This window comes from Lathyrus oleraceus, chromosome 7, assembly GCF_024323335.1.
Source record: "Lathyrus oleraceus cultivar Zhongwan6 chromosome 7, CAAS_Psat_ZW6_1.0, whole genome shotgun sequence".
NCBI lineage: Eukaryota > Viridiplantae > Streptophyta > Magnoliopsida > Fabales > Fabaceae > Lathyrus > Lathyrus oleraceus.
In genome coordinates this window covers 311,765,837-311,777,962 of record NC_066585.1, presented here as the reverse complement: position 1 = coordinate 311,777,962, position 12,126 = coordinate 311,765,837, and the positions used below count along the sequence as shown (strand labels likewise).

The 12,126-nt window shown below is 33.3% G+C and overlaps 1 protein-coding gene across 1 annotated transcript; it reads right to left on the bottom strand.

The window, feature by feature from the left end:
* Positions 1 to 3,896: 3,896 nt before the first annotated feature.
* LOC127105648 (putative phospholipid:diacylglycerol acyltransferase 2) lies at positions 3,897 to 7,599 on the bottom strand. Its single transcript, XM_051042842.1, has 6 exons — positions 7,040 to 7,599; positions 6,137 to 6,359; positions 5,559 to 5,842; positions 5,129 to 5,471; positions 4,804 to 5,063; positions 3,897 to 4,721 (listed from the first exon to the last, which is right to left on the bottom strand). The coding sequence occupies exons 1-6, from the start codon at positions 7,357 to 7,359 to the stop codon at positions 4,235 to 4,237; spliced, it is 1,917 nt and encodes a 638-aa protein (XP_050898799.1). The 5' UTR covers positions 7,360 to 7,599; the 3' UTR covers positions 3,897 to 4,234.
* Between the last annotated feature and the right edge of the window lie 4,527 nt (positions 7,600 to 12,126).

Below are 12,126 nucleotides of genomic sequence, written 5' to 3'. Positions count from 1 at the left end.
TTTTATGATGATGTCCAATTGTTAATCACTTCAAGCATTAAAAACATATTAAATAATTTAAAAAATTAATAATTCTCGATTTAATGTCAAGCCCTTTTCAACACTTTTGTAAGTCGATCGCTTTTAGCATCGCCATCAACCTCACTTAGCTTAGTCTTGGACTTTCTTACAATGAGACTTATTCGATTTTAATTAATTGATTAGGTGATTGATTTATTGGTATTGCTTGTTTGTTTGGGCTTGTAATTATTGCTTTATCTTACCCCTATTCACCCTCAATTCATCCGCAAAAGCAAATTCAAACATCGATCAAACATCGAGTATTTTATTCAAATTAAACCAAAACACTCTAATTATACTTAAACACCATTTCATTTAGAGAAGAAAATGGGGATGATCTTGAGCCTTCGATCCCTCTCCTCAATTGTTTGGATACGAGCTCCCTTACTCAATTAGTCAAACAATTGTCATCTCTATTAAAAAACTCCCAATCCGATCAAATCCAAATCATTTTTACAATATCTTAGACAAAAAATGAAGTGGTCTAGAGCCTTCTATTCCCTTCCCCGAATAATTGGATACGAGTTCCCTTACTCGACCATTCGAGTATTCGCCGTCCATTCAAAATACCTTAACACCCTATAAATCATTTCACAATTAAGGATGAAAAGGGAGATGGTCTAGAGCCTTTCATTCCTCTCATCGGTTATTTGGATACAAGTTCCCTTACTCGACTATCCGAGTAATCGTCATCCAATAAAATACTCAACACATCAAACCTCTTTCTCTCGCCCCCGTGCGATCGAAACCTTTTCAGAATGTTTAGTCCATTCTAATGTGAATACAAAGAAACGATTTAAGTATCCAATTGCGAGCGCACGCAACATTTAACCGTTAGAATGCGATCCAAACACTTGTTCATTAAAACAAACAAACCAACAAACCGTAGCACCCCGAACAATGAAGTTTTGAGTTCCTTATTGCACCTGAGGATACGTAGGAGCGGGACCAAGAATCTCGTCAAGCACCCTAATAAAAATATTTTTGCAACCCCTTATTTTATTTTGCACTTTTAATTACTCGAAGAAAACATTTGAGATAAGCTAACATTCAAATCGCAAATTTAACTAAAAGGTTCTCGTTGAGTACAACGGATATGAGGGGTGCTAATACCTTCCCCTTGCATAATCGACTCCCGAACCCTGAATTTGCTTGCGACGACTATCTTCTTTTCTTTCTTCTTAAGGGTTTTATCGATATTCCCCTTTTCCTTCATTGGAATAAATAAAGTTCGGGGTGAGTCTGTTCGAATCATTTTTTCCGTGAACATCGCGAATGATCGTAGTTTTCGAGATGCGACAGTCATGGACCTTCCGCTTAGAATTTTTTGGCACATTTTCAGACTCGGCCAATTTTCCACCATTTTCTCCACTATTTTATACACATTATGGGACATCCTAGTACGATTCCTTACTCTATAAATAGGATCTTAGAGTCTAGTTCTCAGCATCTAACTCATTAAAATTTTAATTTAGGCAAAAATTCAGTATTTGTAAAACAATTATTTTCTCACACTAAAGAAATTCTGCACCTTAACTTAAGTTTATGAATTTTTCCACCCGTCTATATTTGGATCAAGCATATTTTAATCTTGCCATCATCGGTTTTCAGGAAGATTATTTAAGAAATCAGGAAGATTATTTAAGAATTTTTCTGCACTATTATTTATGAAGTTTCAATTTACATTATATCTTTATTTTACTATTTTTTTTTTCTATTACTATCTTGCATGTGTCTATATTATAATATTATTATTTATATCATGCTTAGGATGTTAACTTTTAATATAATTTAATGTTTTTTGTTCCGTTTTAAATTTTTGCGGTCAAATTTGTTGAGTCCAGAATATGAGGATCGTCGTCCTGATGGCATTCGCATTTAAGTTGTAAAAATTATGATTAATTGGGGTTATTTAATGGCTAAAAATATTTTTCGTTTTTATTAAATTCGTTATTGCGAAAGTCGAAACATAGAGATATCGATTCCGACTCGAAAAAATAGAACTTGTATCAGACTTAGAAAATTTTCAGTATTTAACTATTAACACTGGAAAATTATCTTTTTAATTAAGTAAAATTCAATTTTCAAAAAGATGATTTTAAGAACTTAAGAGGACACGCGAAAGCAGGCGTTTAAGTGCTTCAAATCTGGTGTTGGACGAGCGAAAGTCGACAACACCTTTAAATAAAGCATATTTTTAAGTAATAAAAAAATTTAAATTCCAAAAACATAAGTTTTGCACTTTAACATGCGGACCACGCGAAAGTGATCGGTATAGATTTTAGGCTGAAACTTGGTTCCGACTACGCGAAAGCGAGCAGATCATTTAAAGTAATTCATTTTATTTACAAGAAAACATTATCCCAACTTAATCGTGATGAATGACTTAATGAGCGCATAGAGGTTGACGAAAGCCATATTCCGATCTCCCATCTTATAAATCGTTTTACAAATTAGTTTAGTTCTTTTTGCACTTAAAACCTTTAATTGTCGCTTAGATTTACATAGCAATAGAAGATAACGGTAGGTTGATAAATATTCTATGTGGGTTCGATAATCTTTTATATTTTAACAATATTATGCACTTGCGGATGTGTCACATTCTATGCCTATAATCATTGATTTAAACATTATATATATATATATATATATATATATATATATATATATATATATATATATATATATATATATATATATATATATATATATATATATATATATATATATATATATATATATATATATATATATATATATATATATATATATATATATATATATATATATATATATATATGATCCAAAACTACTTGATACATGATTCAATCTCTTTCTTCTTATAATAATCTTTTGTCTTTTATCATAAACAAGTTAAGAATGACGAACATATCTTCTTCACAACTTCTATGAAGGGTTCAGAAAAATAGATTATTAACAAACTACAAGGTGAAGCGTTAATGGAATTCCGCCAATCCGTTAAGAAGGTGGAGTTGACTATGTTTGATGGAGAAGACCCACCGAGTTGAATTTTCAGAGCTGAAGTCTATTTTTGTGTGCAAGGTAGGATTCTCGAATTGAAGGTGAATCTCGCACAGTTGTGCATGGAGGAACCCATCATCCACTTCTTCAATTCGTTTGCTCAAGGTGATGAGTAGTTTATATGGTTGAAGGATGCCTTGCTAGAGAAGCTGAAGCAGACAGGTAGTGTCGAAAACTACCTCGCAGAAATCGAATAGCTAACTGCAGAGATATCCAGGCTACCAGATAAGCAATTTCAGGGATATTTCTTACATGGGTTAAAGGGAGAGATAAGGGAGAAGGTCTTTAGCCTTGCAGAGATGGGAGGAATGTCAAAGGGAGAGATAAGGGAGAAGGTCTTTAGCCTTGCAGAGATGGGAGGAATGTCGCGTGCAAAGCTTCTTCAAGTCACATGAGCAATTGAGAAGGAAATAGGAGAGTTCAAACAAAAGTGTGCTCCTCGCTTGTTTCAATTGGGGGATGAATTTAGTGTTGGGAATTGAGTGGTTAACCACTTCTTGGAGACCTATCTACGATGCTTTGCAGCGAATCAGCTCAAGGTATGGGGAACCTGGATTCCATGGGCAGCTGATGATGCAACCTCGGAAGATGTTAGTACCATGAGAAGCCAATTTCCTACATTCGAGGACAATGTTGGAGTTTCGGAAGGGAGTATTGTTAACAACCATGTGGCAGAAAATGATCCCAATGAGTTTATCATTTATCATTAGAACACAGTGCCTAAAATATGGAAAGAATATTTTAGAATGGGCAAAAAGGGAACTGCAAGATAATTTTGTTATAAGAAGTGGAGGTGAGAGAAAGATTGTAACCTTCATAATACATGCACAATCCTGTATAATATTCAAATGACATAGCTATGTTGAGATTTACACAATGTCCAATCTCAGGTTGATTTGCTTCAATTGTAACTACATGATATAATGACTACTAAATTTGTTTAGTGTAATTTATACTTTATATATTATAGTCAGAAATCTTATCAACTTCCTTTTGATGGCTATTATAAGTTATCAAAATTCACTAATATATACATATTTTTTGCACATATTCTACTTCTGCATTAATCTTGCAGATTTCTTCACCAGCTCTTACTTACCACCATGCAAGAAAATCCAACCGCTGAACATAATCATAGTCTGAGATTTATCCTCTCAGATATCCTCATGATATCCGAAAATATCCTATCACCTCCAATATTTGCACCGGCGGCTCCCGCAGCAACTCGCAAAACATCTTGAATCAAAGCGGTGTTTCCTATAATGTTGTTAACACGTGATCTGCTCTCTAGACCTCTACCCTCAAGGACACTACTTCTTTGTCTTAGCTGATACTCTCGTATATATGTAGCCATGCCAGAAGGATTGAACCGCGTTCTTCTGCGCCATCCTTTGGCACACATGAACCCTGAACTTAGAATGTTCACACGCTCATCATCACCCACTAAATAAACATCATTTTGTAATTTACTTCCATTCCCTTCATCGGCTGAACTATTATTCGGGAAAGGAATGTGCTTGTACTTGTCAGGAGGGGACGGCTTGTGCACGTGTGACTTTTCAGTAGGAATTTCAACACCATATAGACAGTATATTTCCATATTCGGAGCATCAGGTAGCCTAAATCAGAAATTTACATTTAGTTTTCCAACTAATGAATCAAATACGGTAATCAAAAGTAGTATTGAATCTGCATACTTACATGGTTTCAAGTGGATTAGACCAGTATTTATAATGTGTGTATTCAGAATCATCTAAGTTCTCTGCTATCCCGTGAGAGAAATGAACCTCAGCACGCTTCATCATTTTTGGAGCCACAAAATTGTATAAATCAAGATCAGTTCTTCCTTTACTAGCCTTTCTTTTAGCAACTTTTGGGATGCTTTCTCGGTGTATCTCATTACATTCAGTCCGATCATCCTCACATGATAAGTTAAAAGTACTATGTTCAGACGAAATCTCCTGCAGAAAAAAAAGCTATACATGATTGCTTCAATACGCAAAAAGTAAATTGTGTAATATGGTACCTCTGATTCTGAATCGAGAGTAGTGAGAAGTGAAGCAAGTAACTCTGAGACGGCCTTGCCAAAAGAGTTTATTCCTCCATACTTCATATGTTCTTTTACATGAAGACCTTTCGGCATATCACCGCATTTATAAGTACTGTTATATACAAAGTGCTTCTTCATATGTTCCCTCTTTTCAGATTTATTACATTCTTTAGGACACCAATCCAAGTCACCCCAGATGGTTTCACCGCCTTTTGGCATCAATGAGATGATTGAATCCCAAGTTCTACATGCCCGCAAGACATGTTCAACCGTTTGAAGACCAAGGTAATCAAAATTTAAAATGCCAGAAGTCACGGCTCTGCAAAAATTGTTAAAACAATCCATCATCTACTACGCTAATTATGAATATGGTATAGACCACACAAAAATTGTTATAAGGACTAACCTGAAAAATGCAGCATCACTGCCTTCAGCTGAAAATATATTGCTAACTGCCTTCGGAACACCGAGAAATGCCGGGTTAATATTCATGATTGCTTTGATATGCTTTTCGCACCAACCTGGACCACCACCGCCACCCATGGGAGGCGGTGCCTCAACCCATTTTAGGAAATGAAGGAAATAAATAGCCCCCATAGATTGAGGCACAACTACCACTTTCTTATAGCCATTTGTTACAAACATAAGCTCAATTATACTTTTCAATCTACTAAGAGCTTGGTCTCGAATCTGTTTTGTCCAATTAAAACCATATTAATTGAAACTTAGTTTTGTAAACATGCCAACCATGCTTTTCTGCTTTATAAGTTTTTTGGGTATAGAAGCATAAAGGAAAACATTACCAAAAATAATGAAAACGAGTGAGAAGATGAGAACAGATATCACATCTTTTAAACCAGAACAAGTTATTACAAATACACCAGCATATAATTTATCTAGAACAAGTTATCTTTGAATGACAATGATAAGTCGCATTCAGAAAGTACGATGAATTGAAAATCATTTTAAAAAAGATCAACACACCTCAGTGTTTTGGAAGGACAGTCTCCAGTCATATGTAGCCATGTGCAAGTTCTTCCCTTCATAACCAATTCTTGCCAAATTTTCAATTAAGACTGCCCAAACGTGATAGCCAGAAGCAAAATCGTCGGCAGCAACAAGCCCCGGTACTGCCCTGACTCGAATTCCTGGAGGGTCCAGACCAGTCTCATTATGCAGAGAGAGATGCTCTAACCAACATAAAGGCCTAAATGCAACCGCAAAAAAATGCTCAAAAACGGATTGGTTGAATTCACAGTCACAAGATTAGAAACAACAACAAAAGCTTTTTCTTACTAAGAATAAGTCATGTTGGCTAAATGTTTAGCCAGTATTGTCAATTGCCAAATTCTACGATGCTTCAGCCCTGCAATAGCTTCTATTTGCAACACTTTATCCTAATAGGCATATTGCAGAACAATAGCAATTTTTTCAAATTCTGCTATGTTATAACACTAATGGCACCAATACTGATTGAAAACCTTGGTTAACAGTACCTATTACCTACCTATAAATTCTCAGTTATTCTTTAAGTTTAAGGTTCTTTATGCATAACGGAATATCCGAACAAAGATGCCAAAGTTGTTGTTTATTCATTAGATAACCTAGTTTAAAATTATAATTAGAGGAGCTAGTAGCAAAATACTCATAGTTACATAGCTATTCTAACATGATTTCAAGCTTTGTTTCTAAGTCTTCCTCTACCTCTAATTATTTGACTCCTCTCCATCTTAGCCACATTGCAACACAATTGCAGAGACCTCTACAATTCCCTCTAAAATTGTTATACTACATTTGCAGAAAATAACAATGAAATGAACTAGACTACAATTACATATCCCAATTTAAAACTATGTTACAATTCATAAAAGAGTAAAAATAAAAAACCTTTTGAGTATTTGAGGCAAAGTAGCACCCCACAATGGCTTTCTGAAAAGTCCATCAGCACAAGGCCTCCCTTCCCAAAGCTCCAACCCAGCAGTCACAATCCCAGGCACCAAAACAACAGGATGAAGACCTTTAACCCCTTCACGATCCAACCTCAACCCAGGTGATTCAACCACTTCAAATCCAATCAATGTAGCTGGCAAAAACTGATACAAAAAAGAAAAAAGCCACCAAACTGTACACACACACCCAATCAACCAACAACAGTAATCAATGCAATCCTTCCCCTCTTTCACTTTACTTTGCATCTTTTTTTCCATTGTTGGTAAGATCAAGGGTTTTTACTTTACTGTCTTTTATGGAACTTTAGGGTTTTGTTTTTCATCTCAACAATGACACTTGTTTAGCAACATTCATGCAATTGTTTATTAGTTGTCACGTGTAATCCCTTCTTTAACCCCTTTTTCTATCTTTCCACCGGTATGACCCAAAACGACCTCACAGTATCAAGCACATTCACCAAAAACATGTCGACATCAATAATAATTTACCAAAATAAATAATTAAATTTATCAGAAGTATCGTTGGTTTTAAACATCATTGCATCAATACTATTTCAAACACATTTCATGTACGATTGAAAAAAATCGCATGAGGCATAAAATTTAAGGCGGCAGAGTATCAATTTGATTCCATATTACACCAACTGGCAGCGACTATATATATATAAATGGAAAAACGGGTTGTCGTACATGCTAGTTAAATTGTCTAACCTCTTTTTTAGGGCAAGATCAAGATTAGTTGGTTGGGCCCAACATTACTTTCTCCGATTTTATTTTGTCTTATTGGTTAATTATAGATTGTTAAAATATTATTAAATATCATATTTTATATTGTAAAATCATTATTAGTTTTCTATTTTGGTTGTGATTAAATATTACTTTCTTTGTTTTTTTTAAGATTATCTATAAATATTAAGAAAATTTTGAATTATCGGTCATGCCAAATTTTTTGATTGAGTTGATCTAAGTTTTTGGCTTTGAAATTGGGTTTAAATTTTCAATTTTTTATATATAATTATTGTGTTATATAAAAGTGTGTATTTGTACGAAATTATTATTTATGTCAAAAAAATAATTAATAATTTATGTTAAATAATAGATTTTTATTTTACATTCAAAATTATTTGTCTTTTTATATTTAATTGATTTACGAAACTAATTTTAAAATGTTTAAACAATTTTGATTTTCTCTCATATTTTTGCACTTAAATTTGATGATGTGATCATTGATCATTGGAAAATGATGTGTCACTTATGAAACGTGACAAATCATTATATAGATATATTTTGTGGAATTTATAAAAAATATAAGTTAAAAATTAACACATCATCGATTTTCGGTGTGAAATAATGAAAGAGTGTCAAAATTGTTTGAATTTGATATCGAAGGACAAATTTAATCAGGTAGAATATAGAAAGCAAAGTTGTAATTAAGTCAAATTATTTTATACTCCCACTGGTTTTATTTATAAGAAAAAAATAACTTTTTTAGGTTGATTGAATAATCAATGTATCTGGATTGTATAATGGAACAGATACATTGATCATTCAATGAATCTGAAAAGTCAATTTTCTCTTATAAATAGGATCAGAGGTAGTACCATAAAAAGTTAATGTATAATATCATATATTGGGGTGGAATAAATATTTAGTTTCAATACTACTTTCTTTGGCTGAAGAGACTACATTATGCCTTTGTTTCTTCAATGCAAGATGTGATTGTGACTTTTTGTAGGATGTGATGTAGCAAATCTAGGTTTTATTTTCCACAATGAGTTCGGGGACAAGCGTTGAGGATGTAGCGGTAAATTCATGACCATCAAACTATGGATAAGCTTAACGTTAATAAAACCAGAGTCGCCACCGCGCTTTTATTGTTTCCAAAGGAAAAGGGAAAAGTACGAACAAAACCCAAAGGTAAGAAGTTTTCAAATCAAAACTAATAAAATGTCAGAGATTACAGGTAAGGGGGTTGGTTACACAGAGGGAAGGTGTTATCACTCAAAGTGTCCTAGGTAATCCTAGGGAGTCCTTTTTTTATGTGTGTATGTGTTTTTGGTATAAAAGATGTTTGAGAAAAATAGAATGTGGGGATGAGGAAAGAATTCATCGATTATATTTTTGTGTTTGACAAGACCTTCAGACTTGTGCCTACGTACCAACATAAAATATGAGGGGTCAAAACCTCATAGTTCGTGGTAACAATTTCAAAATGAGTGGATTGCTCTTAATCAAATTTTAAGTTAAAAGAGGCATAAGGGCCCTACAAGTTTGAATGGGTGTTAGTTCTTTTTTGTCTTTTGAAATTTTAAGTCAATATGATTAAATTTATTTACAAGTTTGATTTAAGAAAAGAGTTTGAAAATTCAATGGCATAAGACCAAGGTTTCTAATTTGAAATAAGGTTAAATTTTGAAATCACAAACAAAGAAGGTTTTTGAAAAGGGGAAGAGATTTGAAATTTAAGAAGTGGGAGGAGATGAAGAGACTAATCCTAAGCATAAATTTAAAAGTTAAGAGTTGAAAAGATCTGACCAATGGGATGCAATCCAACAGACAAGAATGTCCTATAGAAAACCCATTTTCCCTTTGGACTTTGAATCAAGAAATAATCAGCAATCAATTATCAATTTTAGACATTATGAAGATTAATAATCAAATAAAGATGGCCACATCCAAGCAAGCAAACCCCATAGCTAGCAGTCTTCTTTGTCTTCTCATGTATCAGATGAAATACTCCTTGATTAACTCAGAATAAAGCATTAGATACAAGATCAAAATAACAGTTGTATCAAGACCATGTAACAGATGAATTCAAGTGGATCACAATACTTGCATCAGATGAAAGCTCAAATCACAATACTTGGTCTCAGAAATGTTGGCATTGACCAAGTCCTTTTGCATATGGAATGTTGCCTAATCCTAAGTCCAAAAGTTCAGATCAAACCCAACAGTCCATACAAACATTTTTTAGGGTTTTTATTATTTATTAGGGTTCAAATGAGCAAAGTGAAAATGGCATAAACATAAATAAGTTAAATGATATGTAAATGACAACGAATGGTAAATGACTTGAAATTAAATTGCATAAAAATAAATGTCTTGAAAGATAAATCCATATTAATAAGAATAGTCAAATGTTAGTCAAGGTTAATTAAATATTAGTAGTGTTTTGCTTTTCAATTGATTAAGTCATTCTTTGGAGAGTACTCAACCATCTATTCACAAGCATGGATCCTTGAACCAATACATCTTCCAAAGAAAGGAATAAAGGTCAGGTTTCCATACAATACCATGAAAGATGGGAGACTTACAATCTCACTTACTAGAATGATATGCCTTTAGGGTCAAATTTAGCTATATGTTAAGCAATCGTAATTGGACTTATGTAGAAGTCACAACTATCTGAGGCCGAGCAATAAAAATTTAGGTTCTAATGCATTTTAGAGATTTGGTATAATGAACCAAACTCCTAAAACATACCACGCACTAAAAGAAAAGATCAAAATGGATGTACCTATTTCATCCATACTTGTATTGGTTCATCTGACACAAAGTCATGGATGAACCAATTAGCCTTAGGATATTGAGATTTCATTGGTCAATGAAAGGGATGGGAAAGAATGGGAATGAAGATAAAGATAGAGGGGAGATGAGAGAAACACAAATTAGTCATGGGAGGAATTTCATCAAATTAAAATCATTCATTCATTTTGGGAGATGAAATGTACATTTCATCAATCCCCTAAATCCAATGATTTTAATCCAACAAAAGTCAAATCAACTTTGACCAAGGCCCAAACAAATAGTCAAACATCACAAGACAATAAAAACGTCTCAACATAATTTTTACACAATTAATCAATTAAAAATCAAATTAAAAATGCATTTAAATTCAATTTAATTTGGTCAAAACCTAAAATCTCTCCAAAACACCAAATAAATGGCCAAGAGATTTATCCTAGGTCAAACAAGGTCAAAGGACCTTGGACAAAAAAATTCATAATTTTTGAAAAGTCAGAAGTATTTTTAAATAATTAAAAATATGCACAAAAACATTTAATTCATGAAAAATATCAAATTTAATCCAAAAAATAATTTTAATTCAGAAAATTAAATAGAAAAATATTTAAATATCTTTGGTGAAAGTCCCATATTTGTTGGATTAAAAATAAAATTATTATGAATTAAACAAAATAAAGCAATTAAATGAAAAATCAGAAAATACAAAAAAAACAAGGGTCATCAGATCTCCCCTTATTAATTGAGGTGACAAATCTGATGGCCACACGCGCGCGTTCCACCATGCTCCTTGGTCAATTTATTGTACGTGTGGTAATCACAACGAACGCTTAAGATTAAAACATTTGAATCAGATCAGATGGTGTGGTAACCACGTGCTGATGTTTCTGAAGTCAGGAGTACCAAAAGGTTTCTGACTATGGAGGCTTCTGATAAAGATATCTTCTAACTTGTAGAAGCATCATACTCAAAATTAGATAAACATCATATACTTGAGTCAGAGTCTAATTTAACATCAAAGATGAGAAACACATGTTCAGATTCATTCTGGGCAATCTGCCATATTTAAAATTTTCATCATGAAACGAAATCTATCTTCAGCTAAGGGTTTTGTAAAGATATCATCCCATTGATGGTTTGTATCTATAAATTTTAAAATAGTTATCCCTTTCTGAACATAATCTCTGATAAATTGCTGTTTATGTGCTTCACTCTAGAATGTAAAATTGGATTCTTACTTAAGTATATAACAACGGTATTATCACAAAAGATAGGGATATTACTCTCATAAATCTGAAAGTCTTTAAGCTGATTCTTCATCCAGAGCATATAAGTGTTGCACAGTAAGCTAAGATGTACTTTTCTTCTGCAGTTGATAGTGCAATGGTTGATTGTCTTTTGCTTGCCCATGAAATGAGGTTTCCTCCCAGAAACTGACAGTTCCATATGTGCTTTTTCGTTTCAACCTATCTCCAGTGTAATCTGCATCACATTATCCAGAAA